Genomic DNA, 16,985 nt, shown 5'->3' with positions numbered 1-16,985 from the left:
TGGAGTGTCAACGTTCTCCAGAATACCGAGGGATGTAGAATCAATTGATTAGTATGGAGTATAAGGGCCCGATCTAACTATATAGTAGATTAATTTATTAGGGATGTCAGACCATTGTCGATCAGGGTAATATCGGATGGGAAATGAACCAATGCAGCCAAGGATTGTTTGCGTCAGCTGAAAGGGGATGACTAAGGGCTGATGTTTACCTATAGATCAAAGTTAAACGGGGAATATGTGAACAGCAGATAGCTTTAGATTTTCTACATGAGTGTAAGATAATTTAATTGGATTAAGTTATAGACCATGGAAAAGTAAGATTAGAAAGTGAATGAAGTCAAATGGTGGAGCAAGTCACACCTCATTTCCGGTTCCCACTGTGGTCTCGATTCCAGGGGTGAGAGTCTGTTTGGGGCGGGATCCACTGGGCTCATTTTCACTTTCTCCTTTTTCTCATTGAACTTCCACACTCATTCGCTCATTCTATTCTTCAGCCTGGTGCTGTCTTGTCAACTTCTAGCCTTTCGTTCTTTTTTTGTCTTTTCCCCAACCTTCCTACACTCCCTTATCCGTTCCCCCCGCGGTTCGTCAATTCGCTACGAACCCACTTTGTCTCAGAAAGAAAAGGTACGAACACACAAGGCGCCAGGCACAATATTCTAGTCGAGCTTTGTGGAAATCGTGGGGAACTCTTCTCGTTTTAAGCGCGAAAAGGCGCCACATCGAAACCCAACGATCAACACCACACTTTGGACCCCACGCACGACCAATACTTTGATAATCGGGAAACTGACTGGGCGCATCTCAATAGTTTCACCTCCTCGCATTGGACCAACTGATTTTCTCGATCCGACAAAAAAGAACATCTCAACTTGAACGACTGATTCGATTCGACTCGCCTGGAAAAAGAACAGGACCGCAGCGATAGAAACACCCCTCCTTTGGCATCCATTAACCCTCTGTTAATCTACTCCACTTCTCGACATTCATTGAACAACTCCGAATCTGAATACCCAAAATGCCGAGCTTTCGCGCCAGCAACATCCTGGGTGACCCGTTCGCCCTGACGACGTTGTCCATCTCCATCTTGGGGTGGCTCATCGCTTTCATCTCATCTGTCGTGTCGGAAACCCAACCTAACAACGGCTACCCTAACTATGATTGGTGGGCGAACTCATACATGTTCTGTGTGATTCTCGGTCTGATTGTCACCTTTGGCACAGACACGTGCAATGTTTACGGCGTCGCGGTAGGATTTGCATCGACCCGCATGTTCAACAACAGTACTGATTGATGATTAGATTGTTGGCTACCTTGCGTGTGGCTTGGTCTTGACTTCGACCAGCGCAAACAATTTGATTTACAGCCACTTGGGAGCCGAGCAAGCTGCTGGTGCAGGCTTCATCCTGCTTTCCATGGTGATTGTAAGTTGCATCCCTTCGATATATCGCCAGTCCTCTAGCTTACATCGATATAGGTTATCTGGATCTTCTACTTCGGCTCCTCGCCCCAGGCTACCCACCGCGGGTTCATCGACTCATTCGCCCTGAACAAGGAACAACCCGATCCCTCTTCTTACCGCGGCAGCCGCCCCATGTCTAGCGCATTCGGTGCTCGCCCAGAAACCATGGCCACCAGCAACACCCCACAGATGTACACCTCCGCTCAACTGAGCGGCTTCGAGACCTCCTCTCCCGTCTCCGGATTCCCCGGTGGAGCCCCCGGCGCTGAGCGCACCTCCTCCGCCCGCTTCGGAGGCACCAGCCCCGCGCCTGGCACCGCAAACCAAGAGCCCAGCGAGGTTCCCCAACCCACCGAATACCCCTACCGCGCAAAGGCGATCTACTCGTACGACGCGAACCCCGAAGACGCGAACGAGATCAGCTTCGCCAAGCACGAGATCCTCGAAGTATCCGATGTCAGCGGCCGATGGTGGCAGGCACGGAAATCAAATGGAGATACCGGCATAGCGCCCTCCAACTACCTCATCCTCTTGTGATCGCCACAGTCGTGATGATTAGTTTCTTTTGATTTTCTGTCTCCCCTTTTCGCGAAATCTGTACTTTGATACCCTTCGGAATCTTCACTCGACGTGTACTTCTGGTTCCTAACGTGATGTCTTGATGGCCTCCTTTTCTTCATACCTTGATCTGTTTGCATGCCCCCCCCCCCCCTACTCTCCCTCTTTCCTTGGAACGCGTTTTCTCAACCCGGTTTGGTAACCGTGTCTGGCGGTCATCTGTCCCGCATTTTTCTTTTTCCGTTATACTGCGCGTTATGGTTCAGGTGCTATTTTTTTTTGTCATGTCTGGAGAATTCAGCCCGACTGGATTGATTTAGATCCCTGCTGAGAGTCTGACTTTCACAAACATCCAGATGTCGCAGATAGTTAGATGCAGGGGTTGATCTATGTCAAAGCATTGCGATGTCTTGAATGCAATCTGGTCTTCTGTCCACATCAATTTCTTCGATCACATTAGAAAATGAGGCTACCCAGTTCCGTGTAAAGCCTATAGCACAACCCTATTGTCCCAATGTACATAGAGAAACAACAGCTTCTTCACAATGTGTGCAGCATCTACAACATATATTTTTAGGCCATATACAGTACTAACGACGCCAATTCTCCGCCAAAGCCAAAGGCACGGGCATCATGTCGCCCCACCTACCCACCAGACCCACGCCAACCAACCGTTATCGGACAAAATAGACGGTGACGAAGAAAGCCAATAGAACAAGTTCCCGTACAGCATAAATTACATCACCTCACCTGTCCACATCGCTTTTACATATCTCCGTACCTAGTATATCGTAAGCTCTCCTCCTTTTACCCTTTTTCGTCCTAGTCTCAAACTTGGCAGGGTCCGGTTCCGCCAACAATATCTTGATATATGCGGCTGCTTGATTTGTTTCCTCCGAATCTAGACTTGGGCTGTCTGTTTGATTGGGTTTGATTGGATTCATCATGTTTACGCTTACGCTTATGCTTGTAGATACCTGGGAGTGAGTGGAAGGGTCCCCCGCTAGTTATGCTTCTGATTCTCAGACGTGACTTTCCTTTTCTTTCGTGCTTTTTCGTTGAGAATTCATATAGACATCTGGGTGTAGTGCTTGGAAGAAAATGAGTCGATTCTTCTCAATACCTACACTATCTGATCTATCTCCGATATCTATATTCTATCATCCATTTGATTGTCCAGAACCTTACATCCAATATTCTAAACATGTCGGTTGGAGATAATGTCACATTGGCCTCCAATGTTCTCGGCACAATTGGCACAACCCTCTGGTGTGTACAGCTGATTCCCCAGATATGGTATAACTGGCGAAGAAAGAAGACGGATGGATTCCCGGCTGCTATGATGTTTCTGTGGGCGAGCTGTAAGATAATTAATTAGTTCTCCATGACAGGAATACTCATTGGAGATTCTTAATAGGTTCGGTTCCAATGGGTGCATACCTGATTCTACAGAAAGTGAATATCCCATTACAAATCCAGCCGCAGATCTTTGGGTTCTTTTCTTTGGTCAGTTGGTGTCAGGTTCTATATTATAACCAGTAAGTTGAATGGCCATATACTTTGTGTATGATGGTACTATTGAGTTGAGGCTGATACCCCCCAAAGCAATTACAGTCGGTTGAAAGCATCGCTGGTTTGCTTGGGGTGTTCTGCTCTATTTGGCGGGATCGAGGCTCTTCTCATTCTTACGTTACGGGTATGTTGACTTGCTGGTTATTTTGGAGCTTAGTCCTGATTACTTCAATTCTTGCAGATCCCATACAGCAAAGGCGTTTCCTGGCCGGATATTGTGGTTGGTGTAGTTGCTGCTATCCTCTTAACTGCGGGCTTATTACCTCCATACTTTGAATTGTGGAAGAGGGATGGCCGTGTCATTGGATTCAGTATGTTTCAAGTCATCCTATCTTTGAAAAGTGAAATCTTATATTAACCCCACAGACTGGGTATTCTTGTCTATTGATACACTAGGTGGAATGTTTTCTCTCTTTGCCTTGGGTATGGGTTTAACATTTGTACCGGCGGGCCGCATTTCGCTAACCACTGTGTAGCGGCGCAAGGTAGTTTTGATATTCTAGGTGGAATCATGTATATTCTCGTGTTAGTGATTTGCTTGTCGACTCCCTTTTTGAATGACATGGCTGATGGTTTTAGGATCATTCTCGAAGGAGGAATCTATGTCAGCCATATTGTTTGGCGGATTCGCTATCGCAAGCTTCGTAAAGAGGCGAAGATAAGCGGAAGGAGTATTGATGATCTGCTTGATTTGACAAGGAATAATGCAGGAGAGACTCAAAATGCTCGACCGGATATGAATCCTTTGGATGATATTGAGAAACAACAGTGACCAATACCCAAACTTGATGGTGGATGGGTGGAAAAATCAGTTGATTTGCAAATTATGGGTTTCTCACATATCATATGTACAGGGTACATGACTCCCTAGGAAGCACTGCAGTTATCGTGGTGTGATGATGACAAGAAAAAGCAAATTACAGCACTTGAGAGAACCTTCTTAAACATTGAACGTTGAACTGACCCAAGTTGGTCTTGAAGATAAGTTCCATGTCCAATGACTTATATGAAATCCGGAAGATACTCTTGAAATCCAATGAAAATAAACTGCATGTGGAGGGATTTGATGCCGCTACCCGTTGTTTCGGCCTTAGCGTGAGAATAGAGCTCTTGCCCAACTTACCGGGAGATCAGCATTCTGCTGAGAGATTCTGCATGACTTCCCCCTTCACAACCTCTAAAATTCCAAATTTCCAAAAGCATCACTTGTCAGCTGTTGCTAGTGGATTCAGTGTGCCGTTGGCATAGTGCTCAGGCCCTTCTCTTCGGCCATATCACGATTGCATGATTGGGGCTAGGGGAACCAAATCCTAGTCACCCGCTCAATAGTACAAACCTGACCAATCTATCTTCTCTTCTCCAGCTTAGTCAAGCTCAAACCTTGAAAGCTATGAGTTGAGATTGAGGTGTCCATTGGCAGCTATCACGATGCCAGAGAAACGTTTAACACGCCTCCTCAAGTCGAAGCTGCTACGGCGATCTTCGATACCCGCGGTACCAAATCCGGACATTGGGGCGGACCCGCGCGTCCACCCAAATTCAACCTCTGGCATCTCCAGAACTCCTCTCTCCGACTCCGCGAGCGAAAAATCCCCATACAGCGTTTTATCGTCCGCGGCCCAATCCTCCGTCAATACCGCCTCGGGTCCTGACGCGCATGAGGGACAGGGTCACAAGTCACGACGGACCAAGCCCAGTAATTCATCCCCGCTGCACTCGCAACACCAGCTTCATCGATATCCTTCATCGGACGCTGTAGCCAGTATTCCTCCCCCGACCGAGCCGAAATACTCACTACCGCCTACCCCTCTCTCCGAAGAGCTCTCTTCCCCCCTCGACAGCCCGATCCCAACTCCGTCACATTCCGACGACACGTCCCTGCAAGCCACGCAAGTCAAATTTCGCAACTCAACTCTAGTTGAACATCCATTGGACCCGACTCTTGATACCGTTGTTGAGACTCCCCCGGAAGATCGTCGGAAATCTGCGTCTTTTTTCCCTGCCCCTTCCAGTAAGCGACCTAGTCTTGCTGTTCGTCGTCAGTCTCTTCTCCCCGCATCACATCAGAACTTGATTAGTGGCCTGTTGGAGCAGAGTCTCTTCTTCCCCACTCAAGGTGAACCGGGCAGCAGTCGCACACCCATAGCTGCTGCCAAGATGGTCCATCGTCGAATTTGGGTGAAACGGCCAGGTGGCTCGGCTACGCTGGTGCCTTGTTTAGAAGATGCGGTGGTGGATGAATTGCGCGACCAAGTCATTGCGAAATACGGCAACTCGCTGGGCAGGACATTTGATTCCCCGGATATTTTGATACGGATCCTAGCACGCGACAGCGCAAATCGAATCACAACCCCAGAGCGGCTCTTGAGCCCAGAAGAGCCCTTGTCGGCTGTCCTAGACTCATATTACCCCGGTGGCCAAACTATTCAAGAGGCCTTGCTTATTGAGGCGCCAACACGCCGAACCCCAAAGCCATCACCACGACATACCGGATATCACCATCACCACCCTTCCGAGCCCGGCGAGCATGGCGAATATTTTCCCCTCATGCCTACCAATGTCAAGGTCCCGACCCCACCCACGCATTCGTCGAGTTCAGTAAATAGCGCGCCATCTATCTCGATTCTCACAACCGGCGTGCCGCCGCCACTTGCATCGCCGGGGTCCCGAGCTCGTCAGCACCGTCGGCCGGCACTTCAGCGCCATACGACTAATTCACCGACCATGCTTGGTCAAGCGCCCACAGTGACGGGTACGCATACATATCAATTCCATGAAGATGCTGAGGACTAACATCTTAGAAGAATCGGGAATTTCTCCTCATTCCCAACCCCCTCCAACCATCCCGGCCCAGAGCGTGCCCACGCCCCCAGCGACAGTGGTCGAATCTCCGCAAGTGAAGTCACACACACCACCAGCAGCTGTTGCATCACCGAGAAACCTCCGGAAGCCTAAAAGCGCTGCATCACCAGGAGCCGTTTTTGGTGGATTGATCGATGGCACCGTACCGCCAATCAACGTTCTCATTGTAGAGGACAATATCATCAATCAAAAGCTATTGGAAGCTTTCATGAAACGTCTCAGTGTACGGTGGAAGTGTGCAGCTAACGGCGAGGAGGCTGTACGGAAATGGCGACAAGGTGGATTTCACTTGGTTCTTATGGATATTCAGCTGCCCGTCATGAACGGCTTGGATGCCACCAAGGAGATTCGTCGACTGGAACGACTCAACGGAATTGGTGTCTTCTCCAAGACAGCGTCTGGTCGTTCCAGTGCTTCCAGCGCCAATGAATCTGAAAAAAGGCCTGGACTTCATCGCTCTGTCAGCGAGGAAGACACGCTGAAAGATCTATCGCTGTTCAGGAGTCCGGTTATTATCGTTGCATTGACAGCCAGCAGTTTGCAAAGTGATCGTCATGAGGCATTGGCTGCTGGCTGCAATGATTTCTTGACCAAGGTTTGTCAAATTCACGGAAATTATTGCATTGCCTATACTGACAGTTTGAATAGCCTGTGGGTTTCCCGTGGCTCTCACAAAAGGTGACCGAATGGGGCTGCATGCAGGCCCTGATTGACTTTGAGGGCTGGCGCAAGTGGCGTGGCTTCATGGACTCTCCCCGGTCCATGTCTCCCAATCACAATAGCGCAGCCAGTCCCATGCAAACTGGCACTCGCGATCCCCCGCAAGCAGAAGCCCCATCACCATCCATAACTCGCACCAAGTCCAAAGCCAAGATCAAGCGCCCTCATCTACCTGATGACGCTGAAGTATTAAGGGAAGATTCATGGGGAAGTGCTGGTACCGGCGATTCCACCCCGAGCGCTGACGCAACTCCAGCAGAGTCAGATAAGCCTTTTGAACCCTCCGCCACATCTGAGCAATGACTATTCAGTACTCATGCTTGGGTGCTGAGCAGCCAGACAAATCTTTCCATATGTCTCGACTATTGTCTTCTCCATTTGGATACCCCTATAGCAACGATTATCTTGTTCATGTTTTGTTACCTTTTTTTGTTCGATCTTTTTATTATCTGGCAGCACGGGCGCTGAGGTCTCGTCAGCTTCAATACTATATCGTGCACAGTTCTGTGATAGCATGTTAACCGGCATTTACTCGAACCTGCATTTCCTTTGATTGTTTTTTTTATGACGCGCATACACATACGCATTGAACATACTCGCGCACACGAATGAGATGTTCTCACGCCTCGACCGATCTTTCATCTCTTTTTGGTCTATTCTTCTTCACCAGCAGCTGTGTCGCTGGGTTATATCTATCGGGGTACTTATACCTGTACTTCATATGGGCTCCGAATGAAGTATTTTTAGGACAGAATACTATTTAACAATAAACGAATCAAATGACAGACCTATAAGCACACGTTCTTGCTTTTGTCACACTTCGAAAACGATCTTCGTACAGCTCACCCCAGCCTTCCATTCATCTAGGGCCCTATTAGCAGATGCCAAACCGCCTTCCACCACCTTGATATAAGGGCTCGCAACCACCTCCTTCGAAGCGAGTTTCTCCTGCAACCAAGTCCCAAAGATCCACCTAGTCCTCTCATTCCTCGCATCGATATCATTAGGCGGCAGCACAAATGTGGTCTCTACACCATCAGGTACTTTCAAATCCTTTTCCACAATAGGGGCAATTGCCAACTTGGAATTCCCCAAGCCCTGACCCAACGCACTCAAAACATCCACCGCCAACTGCTGCGATCCTGTCGCATGATACCCAACCCGAATAACAACCCCATCCTCCTTCGCCGCATCAACAATCTTCCCCAACACATCCTCCTCTCTATAATCAAACACCTTCGTCGCACCCAGCCCCTTGATATACTCATGATTCTTCACACCAGCAGTAGCATAAACCGTCAACCCCATCAACCTAGCCTCCTGCACCGCAAAAGCCCCAACACTACTCGAAGCCCCCCAAATAAGCACTCCCTCCCCACTAGCCCCCCTGTACTCCCTCCCCATCCCCGCCCACAACCAGCCATTCCAAGTAGTCCAAGCTGCCATCGGGAAAACACTTCCCTCAACAAACGTATACCCACCCGGCAAAATAGAAACCACATCCTCAGAGATAAGGACGTATTCCTGATATGCGCCGTAATCGGGATCAGCATTGTAGAGATACGCGCTCGCAAAAGCAACCACTCTATCTCCGGCCTTGGGTGTTCCAGGACGCATGTTGCTTCCTGTCTTTGCGACGATTCCCGCGACGTCCGAGCCACATATTGCAGGGTAATTCTCGATAAAGACCCCAAGTTCTCGTTGATAGTAGTCCACTGGGTTGATCGCGACGGCTTTGACCTGTATGAGGAGTTGATTTGGGCCTGGAGTTGGGGTTGGTCGTTGGATGAGGGCGAGGGGGCCTCCCTTTTGCGGGATCACGGCAGCGAGATGGGTTGAGGATGACATCTGGTGTCACTTCAAATCGTGAGATTGAGATTGAGGCTGTTCACTTGTAGAGTTGTTACTTGTCAATGTTTTCTTCTGCTCCGTATCATCTCGTTATTTATACAGCTTTACTAGCTAAGCGCGGAATACCGTTCGTGGGGTCTTTGTCTATACTTCGGATTTAGTGGAGTTAATGTGCCCGGGCTTTACGTGGGTATCTCCGCTAATGAACCATTTTGATATCGATCAGACTACGAACCAATGATAAGTGAGATGCATGGACGGAATTTCGTGTCATATATTTGAGACTATTATGCAATGATGATGGATGCCCAGGTGGGTGTAATTTAAATCAGCCATCATTAAGGTCCGTCATTCCTTTGCTACTTGTTTTTGTTTCCCATCGAACAAACGGATGGCTCTATTGGTTCTCTCGCTATATTCTCTCTTCTGGGATTCAAGTGATCATCAAAAGTTATCTTTCCAAACCATAAGAAGCTGGTCCGGTTCTCTTCCAGAAGTGGGACTGTATCTGTGAGCTTTAGAGAGAGAGAGAAATGCATTATAATCTGAAATCAGCCACCGTAATGGGCTCTTCCAGACTCGATAACGACCGTAACAGTATGTTGAGCCTTACTGAAGCTGCTCACATCACTAGTTGTGTTAGTTATGTAAAGGCCTCGAGGAGGCCCAGTGAGGGAACTACTTCCGAGAGTGGACCTAACCAAATACCTTCCCAAATCCTATAGTATCCCTAATGATGCTAACGATCTTAATAGTTTGTTCGAGTCGCGCCAGTGCACCTAAAGGGTGCAAGACGTGGATGATATGGTGGATATCATCCATGTTCAGGCGGTAATACCCCTCTGAATCAGGGGGATAGAGATTGAGGGACGGGGGAGCTTAGTGGCCCGGGCAATGATAGGGAGGGCGCTGGTAGCCTCGAAGAACAAGAAGAGGAGGAGACCGCGATCCTGGTGGCTATTCATTGCTGACCACTGCTTGATGGTAATGGGGGTGGTGTTGGTTGCTGCTGCTGTTGGTGCCGCAAAGACAGAGGCACACAAAATAACAGAGATTTCAAGTTAGTGACGATAAAGAGAGGATTTCTGCTGCGTTGAATGCGTAGCGCCTATGATGAGCAATGTCTCTACTAAACATTCTATACCATTCACCTACCCAGTATCTTACTTGTTCTTCTACTATATTATCTACCTTCTATCTTCTTTTCTACTATACCATTTGAATACTCAAGGACAACGTTATGTATGGAAGGACAAAAATGGAGCAGGAAGGATTTTATCCTTGATAAACTTGTAGACATGTAGAGTAAACACATGACTTCACACTTCATCGAACCATTTGGACAAAGGGGGTCTGTAGACATAAGAAACACGCGATACTGAAAGTGGTCAATTGATTTAGGGGAGTGCTACGCCAAGCTTTATCTCTAGAATACAATTACACTAGAGAAAATCCCGAAGCTTCGCTTGGGTGAGAGATTGGCTCTACTTTACTAGCCCACGTATGGAGTACAAATTTGAGGATTTCTTGATCAACAATGACTATGACTTTTGCGGAAAAATCTTCGCTGACACTAGATTGATAGGTCAATATCCTGCATAATGCCCCACAATCTGGCCCCCTAAGATGGTTAGAAGGTCTCAGAGTTGAATGACTATCATCCTGATCAGGGGTTGCAGGCCATATTCATGAAGACCTGAAAGAATGACTCTTCCATAAGTACATGTTATGGGTGGACTCTTGGGTCAAGGGCCTGGAATTCATAACATCACACATATGGGGCTGGTGTCGATTCACCTTTCAAATATTTCCTATCCAGTTTTTATCGTTCTATAGCCCCCACCTCCACCTCATTATAGGGCCCCCAGCGCAGCCCCATCCGCCTTGGTTAGTCCTTAGCTTGGAAGTTAGAATCTCGTCTAATCGTTACTTCCCTCAGCTTGGTGTACTCGACCTATTTTCCTTTCCCAATTTCCCCTTTGATCAACACATAGATTTGACGCGCAACAGATCGCTTCAACTCTTCAATTATCTCAATTCAGTTACAGTACTCTACAAAATCATACACCATGAGTACAGACACTCGCACATGTTATTATCCGGAGGGCAACATCGCATCAGAAACCTATCCATGCACCTCCGATGACATCACGCATTGTTGTGGTAATGGCGGAATCTGCCTGACGAATGGACTATGTCTGGACGTATCTCAACCCTTTGTTGTTTCTAGGGGAGGTTGTACCAGCAAGGCGTGGGGAGATGGATGCCCCACGAAATGCCGTAAGCATTACCCTCGCATTATTTTCAACGAGAACGAGACAAGCTAAAGTCACTCAGAGGATGTAACCAAAAAGATGGGCGCATCGATTATAAACCTATCACTAATCAACGGAACTTCATTATACTGTTGCGGCACACCTATCTACAACGGTTCGGATATTGTCTGTCCATACGGAAACGCTTTCCGCCTAGACGACGCGAAAATCATCCTCGGGCGCGCCGCACTTGCCAATGTCACATCGGACTCATCTTCAAATTCTACAAATTCAACTGCGGTTATTTCTTCCAACTCTTCAACCACATCTTCCTCGGCATCTAGCTCGCACGACGTCGCGATTGGAGCGGGAGTCGGCGTCCCCCTAGGAGTGATTGCGATTGGCACTCTGCTCTGGGCTCTCTGGGAGAGAAGACGGGCTAACAGGCTGAGTCGGTCTCTGAGACCTGAGGTTGCTAATGAGGTTTATGGTAGTAGCCCTTCGGCTATCATAACTAATAGGTCTGCGCCAACGGAATTGGATCCTCAGCGGCCAATACCTGAATTGATGGCAAGAGATTGATATTCGACTAGGCGTTAATTGTACCATAACTATACCCGATAATATTAATGTATATACAGGTTGTTTTGTTTCATATCTATGCTGCGATAATGTATCATGCATTGAGAAGTTTTGTTTTCGTTAAAAAGTCATCCTGCAGCATTTGCGGTCTGACTTCTTCAGTTCCTCGGTATCGACCGACACTGCAACTTCAATCTGGGGCAAGGCAGTGTTGGAGATACGATTTTGACCGAGAACAGTATTTTGGAAATGGCAGAGTGACTGGTGGCCCTGGTTGACCCTGGACTATGGACTCTTTCCGGGTCCCCAATTAGGTGATTTGACACCGAGGAAAGAGGCAACAATTAAATTGGGTAGTTAATTAGAATAGCACTTGAGCTGAAGATAGGATGCTTCAATTCCCTTTCCTTCCGGGGTATACTTGCATGATTAGATTGTTCCATTCCCCTTCGCAGCTGGCTTCTCTAAAGACCACAGATAAAGCTCATCAGTCCCAAATTGCATTTCCTTCACCACCTCAAACCCGCACTTCTTCAACACAGCGCAACTCCCATAATTGTTTCTCTCGCAAATAGCATAAACCTTTTCAACGCCCTCATGAAGTCGATCGAGGTCATCAAGCTCTCTCCTCGGCAAATCCCACCACATCTTCAACATCATCTGCAATGACTCCGTGGCGAAGCCTTTACCCCAAGACTCCGGAAGAAGTGAATATCCGATTTCTGGACACGGGTGGACGGCATTGATACCCATATACCCAATGACTTGCTCTTCAGTATCAGGAATCGATTTGTCTAGAATCGCATATACGAACGAACGACCAATGATATTGGCCGGTCCCTCGGTGAAGATTTTAGTTGATAGCCATTCCTTTGTTTGTTCAATTGACTGAAATGGTGTTTTCGGGTGGCTATATTTATTAGCTGAGGGGTTCAATGGATTCGCGTGGATGTGTCAGTTTTGTTTACTTTGTTTTTGCGACTTCTGGCCGACGACGGACGGCAAATAATGCTGGAGTGTCACGGTCTTCGACAGGGCGAAGGAGGAGTCGGTTGCTTTCGATGGAGGGTCCAGGTGACGGAATTTGCACATAAACGGGTTGACGGGGAAGGATGTCCTCCATCTCTGAGGACTGGAATGAAGCCGTTGAGATGAATTTATTGAGATAGGATGGGGAGGGGGAAGAGGCTTTTCCCCATGCTATGTACCAAGTCTTGGCGCACTAACCCATTCTTGGAGCCCGATTTTGAAACCATTATTGCCTTGCCAGAAGACTTGAAGATTGAAAAGCGTTCTAGAGCTCATCTCATTCCGCTTATCTCTATACCTTATCGGAATATCAAGACAAAGCTTTTTCGAATATGCACACGTTTTCAAATGCTCTGATTGGTCGCTCTTATCGCGGAGCAAGTCACGGGACTAACCCCACACTTTTATGGGTATGGGATCTACTTCCTTAGAGTCGCTACTTCTCTTTTGACGAGATGCAACTGTAACACATAGTCATGGATCATCGGAAACGAGCTGCTCGAGCGTGGGTGTCAATATCTGCGGACAATATGATTACTCGGCATCTAATTGCTTATAGTTGCGATGAATGCCGGCGTTTGAAAGAGAAGTGTGAAGGTGGAGCCCCCTGCAGACGATGTTCGCATTACCAGCGACAATGTGAGTTCAAGGGTTCGGTGTCAAGGACACGTGGATTTCGTGCGTATGCCCCAAGGTAAGTGGTTTTGTACACCTCACTTGAACATATACTGAAAGCCACAGGGAGCGAATGGGGAGGTCGGACTTGCAGGAGCAATTTGAGCGCTCAAAATATATGGAGCGGATATTGAAACGCACCATTGAAGGAATCAGGCTTGATACGAAAAGTCTTGCTAAGCTGGCCGATGCACTTGATGCTGATGCCTCGGACGTCAAAGAAGCGGAGGAGCTAATAATAGATGATGAAGCCTGCACGATGGATCCTGTTGCAGATACTGTTACACGTTAGTCATGGGACAATGTTCCAATTGGATCATTCTGACGCCTAGCAGATTTCTCTGGAGAATTCTCATATTGGAATTTCTCCATGCGCGTCAAGGATCACATTGAGAAACGGATGGAAACACTGGGAAGCAGGGTAATTATTATCTCATTCAAATGTTGTCACGTCAGCTTTCTCTGAAACTAATCGATATAGGACCCACATGATTACGATCAAGAGGCAGATTGGCCACGAGCTCGTCATCTGCGGCCAGGAAGGGCTCATCTGTCAGCAGCAATATCTTGTTGTCCTCCACGTCAAATCGCCGACTTCCTGGCCAGAACCTTCTTCAAGTACGCAGAAACTCATTACTTCTTTGTTGATCAGCATTGGCTTTTTGACAAAATGCATACACTTTATACCGACCAAGGGAAACTCACCGAGAAGGGCGGCGAAGTGACTATCAGTATTCTTCTCATGATCTTCGCCATCGGCACGCAGTATGCGCATCTTGAATCCTCGGCACAGAACCCCTCAGGCTCCACAGGATCCAACTTTGCGGAGGAAGATATCGGTACAACGTTCTATCAACAAGCAATTCGCCTTTTACCAGAGATTATTGAGCATTCATCTCTTGAAAGTGTTCAAGCCTGTTTACTTTTTGGCTACTATGCGCTGCCTATTGATGCTTCAGGGTTGGGATATATTTATATCAATATTGCGGTCAGATTGGCCATGCAGAATGGCATGCATCGAAAATGCAAGAATAATGCTTTTAGCCCGACGATGATCGAGACACGAAATCGCGTCTGGTGGACTACATACTTGCTTGAAAGGTAGGATACCATTGTCAATGACCAGCCTTTTGCTAACCAAGGTCAGAAAAATATCCATCTTCCATGGTCGGCCTCTGTCGATGCTCAGAGCGGATGTTGATGCCAGTATACCTCTTCATCGACCTGAATTAGAGCTGGGTGACTCTCGAGCGAGTGTCGCGCGTGCAGAAGCATCAATACAGCTGATAAATTTTCTAGAAGATATTTTCAATGAAGTGTAAGAGCTTCAGCAAGCTTAGAACGATGAAGTATACATGTACTGACATATTCAAAGAACCGCCCTTCGGAGCTGTCAAAAACAGCAAATTCCAAAGATCATCAAGGGCTTGTTAGCCCGCAAACTGACATTGAAAGCGTGGTGGAACACTCTCCCTGAGGAAGTAGTGAGCGAGAGAACTCGATCACCAACCCAAATCCGCTCAATAATGCATCTACGGCTCGAATATTGCCTAGTCCGAATGTTCACGGGACGGCCTTTCTTGCTAAAAAGAGAATGTTTGAGTACAATGGGAACTTCACCGCACTCGGAGACCAGTCCATCTGAAAGCCATACATCGGCCGACACTGGAAATCAGAAATTATCGTCAAGCCGCAAGGACTTAATCGACGACTGCGTTGAAGCAGCAACAGAGGCGTTGGGAATTTGCCAAGGTCTAAGAGAAAATAGCGCCGGCTTGGCACGAGCCTCATACATCGAGTATAGCTCATGTCGAGCATCATTGCTCGTCCTGATTGCTTATTCCATTCAAAGCTTCTCTGAAAAGTTCCGCAAGTTACTCTACAATGGTCTGGATATGATTCGAGAAATGTCGGTGGCTGGAGAGTCGGCTCGATTTGAGGTAGCGTTGATTGAAACACTTGAGCGTGCTCTTGCTCGCTTGCATACTGGACCACAGGAGTCGCGGATGGGGAATGTAACACAGCCTGAAACAGCTGTATCTGACTATGAGATGTTCAAGCACTGGGGTGCAAGATTACGAGAAGGCACGACAATTGATACGCCTGGAATTGCAACAGCCCCAGCTCACCAGGTCAGAGCAACTTTGGCCTCGAAGCAGCTCTGTTCCAATGATAACTTGGAGATAGACTACACGGCTGCACCATTTGACAAAGATTTCGACGCTGGAATGTTTGGAGCCTTGGATTCTGTTATGGGAATGACTATCTTCGGTACTGAATACTCTTCTCCATCAACAGCATGGCCAACCTGGACAGAGACTCAGGTCCTGGAGCAATTCCTAACGAATCCGGAATTCGGAAGATGATGTATAATCTCAAGACTCAGCTTTAATATGTAAATTAACGGGCCAGTATATTCCATGTACAACTCTCTACTCTTTTTAAATTACGTTGGATGTATACCACCCTCACAACGAAGCCGCCACAATCTTCTCCGCCATGGCCAACAAAGTATCCTCCAAAACCTCCAGCTCAGCATCAAAAATCTCCGCACAACTTTCCTTTTCATAAATCGTACAATAAGCCCCCCTAAACCCAACCTTAACAGCAGCAGTAACATCCCACATATGAGCCGCCGCAAACCACTTAACATCATCTTCCCCAAATCTCTTCAGCGCAGGCCGATAAGCCTCCAACGCAGGCTTCGCCACCCCAGCCGTATCACACGTAATAAAATTCTCCAAAGGCATCTCCAACCCTGCCCTCTCAAAGTATCCACGCACCCTCACCGCATCACCAGTAGTCAATGCCCAAACAGTGAACCCTGCCTCACGCAGCGTGGCAAAACACTCCTTCGTACCAGGACGTAGTTCCAGATCTGAGTATGCTTGCGCGCATGCTTCGCGCTCGGTATCTGTTGCGAAAGCGCGCGGGTCTTGAATGCCCATCATGTAGAGGGTGCGGTAGAAGAGGGCGCGCAGAATTTCCTTGTAGGGTTTGTAGCGCTCGGAGATTGAGAGGAAGGTGAATTCTAGCTCGGCGGCTGTCATCCAAGTGAAACCGAAGGAGCGGGGGGTTATGTTGTTTGCGAGGAGTTTGGGGCCGATTGTGCGGTCGATTCCGGCGTAGAAGGCGTCGAAGGAGACACAGGTGCCGACTACGTCGAAGACGACGTGCTTTTTGGGGGACATGGTGGGGTGGTGAGGGGTGGATTTGGGTCTCTGGTATAGCTTTGGCTTGCGAGATGCAATTGACTCTTGAGTGGGTTGAGTCTTCAGTCAACCTGGGGAGGGTAGTCAAGGGATGATTGTATATAGGTTAAGAAGCTAGAATTGGCCTATCCTTAGAAGTTTTGCGGTTCATGATAGCTCCCCCGCACCGGAAGCCACAATCTTTAATCATTTCCGGTATTTAGGCTT

The 16,985-nt window shown here is 47.8% G+C and overlaps 8 protein-coding genes across 8 annotated transcripts; 5 read left to right on the top strand and 3 right to left on the bottom strand.

Moving 5' to 3' along the window:
• Positions 1 to 1,018: 1,018 nt before the first annotated feature.
• Positions 1,019 to 1,999, top strand: sho1 (osmosensor SHO1; the record flags this gene model as incomplete). The annotated part of the gene is made up of 3 exons (XM_057141007.1): positions 1,019 to 1,249; positions 1,302 to 1,424; positions 1,478 to 1,999. The coding sequence occupies 3 exons, from the start codon at positions 1,019 to 1,021 to the stop codon at positions 1,997 to 1,999; spliced, it is 876 nt and encodes a 291-aa protein (XP_056995013.1).
• Positions 2,000 to 3,224: 1,225 nt separating this feature from the next.
• On the top strand, positions 3,225 to 4,364 carry N7520_007072 (PQ-loop repeat-containing protein; the record flags this gene model as incomplete). Its single annotated transcript, XM_057141006.1, has 7 exons — positions 3,225 to 3,381; positions 3,438 to 3,558; positions 3,626 to 3,716; positions 3,774 to 3,903; positions 3,959 to 4,015; positions 4,069 to 4,117; positions 4,172 to 4,364. 7 exons carry the CDS (start codon positions 3,225 to 3,227, stop codon positions 4,362 to 4,364), a joined length of 798 nt encoding a protein of 265 aa, XP_056995012.1.
• Positions 4,365 to 5,020: 656 nt separating this feature from the next.
• On the top strand, positions 5,021 to 7,477 carry N7520_007071 (uncharacterized protein; the record flags this gene model as incomplete). Its single annotated transcript, XM_057141005.1, has 3 exons — positions 5,021 to 6,344; positions 6,397 to 7,049; positions 7,103 to 7,477. The coding sequence occupies 3 exons, from the start codon at positions 5,021 to 5,023 to the stop codon at positions 7,475 to 7,477; spliced, it is 2,352 nt and encodes a 783-aa protein (XP_056995011.1).
• A 510-nt stretch (positions 7,478 to 7,987) lies between these two features.
• N7520_007070 (zinc-binding alcohol dehydrogenase family protein) lies at positions 7,988 to 9,022 on the bottom strand (the record flags this gene model as incomplete). Its single annotated transcript, XM_057141004.1, has 1 exon — positions 7,988 to 9,022. One exon carries the CDS (start codon positions 9,020 to 9,022, stop codon positions 7,988 to 7,990), a length of 1,035 nt encoding a protein of 344 aa, XP_056995010.1.
• Positions 9,023 to 11,379: 2,357 nt separating this feature from the next.
• Positions 11,380 to 11,862, top strand: N7520_007069 (uncharacterized protein; the record flags this gene model as incomplete). The annotated part of the gene is made up of 1 exon (XM_057141003.1): positions 11,380 to 11,862. The coding sequence occupies one exon, from the start codon at positions 11,380 to 11,382 to the stop codon at positions 11,860 to 11,862; it is 483 nt and encodes a 160-aa protein (XP_056995009.1).
• Positions 11,863 to 12,291: 429 nt separating this feature from the next.
• On the bottom strand, positions 12,292 to 12,985 carry N7520_007068 (GNAT family N-acetyltransferase; the record flags this gene model as incomplete). The annotated part of the gene is made up of 2 exons (XM_057141002.1): positions 12,292 to 12,772; positions 12,831 to 12,985. The coding sequence occupies 2 exons, from the start codon at positions 12,983 to 12,985 to the stop codon at positions 12,292 to 12,294; spliced, it is 636 nt and encodes a 211-aa protein (XP_056995008.1).
• Positions 12,986 to 13,639: 654 nt separating this feature from the next.
• On the top strand, positions 13,640 to 15,932 carry N7520_007067 (fungal specific transcription factor domain-containing protein; the record flags this gene model as incomplete). Its single annotated transcript, XM_057141001.1, has 5 exons — positions 13,640 to 13,853; positions 13,902 to 13,987; positions 14,048 to 14,667; positions 14,714 to 14,884; positions 14,942 to 15,932. 5 exons carry the CDS (start codon positions 13,640 to 13,642, stop codon positions 15,930 to 15,932), a joined length of 2,082 nt encoding a protein of 693 aa, XP_056995007.1.
• Positions 15,933 to 16,034: 102 nt separating this feature from the next.
• Positions 16,035 to 16,757, bottom strand: N7520_007066 (putative 2-haloalkanoic acid dehalogenase; the record flags this gene model as incomplete). Its single annotated transcript, XM_057141000.1, has 1 exon — positions 16,035 to 16,757. The coding sequence occupies one exon, from the start codon at positions 16,755 to 16,757 to the stop codon at positions 16,035 to 16,037; it is 723 nt and encodes a 240-aa protein (XP_056995006.1).
• Between the last annotated feature and the right edge of the window lie 228 nt (positions 16,758 to 16,985).

This window comes from Penicillium odoratum, assembly GCF_028828045.1.
Source record: "Penicillium odoratum strain IBT 22623 chromosome Unknown utg000005l_segment0_segment0, whole genome shotgun sequence".
Classification (NCBI taxonomy): domain Eukaryota; kingdom Fungi; phylum Ascomycota; class Eurotiomycetes; order Eurotiales; family Aspergillaceae; genus Penicillium; species Penicillium odoratum.
Note: the sequence above shows the minus strand (reverse complement) of the source record. Positions and strands in the feature narration are given on the sequence as shown.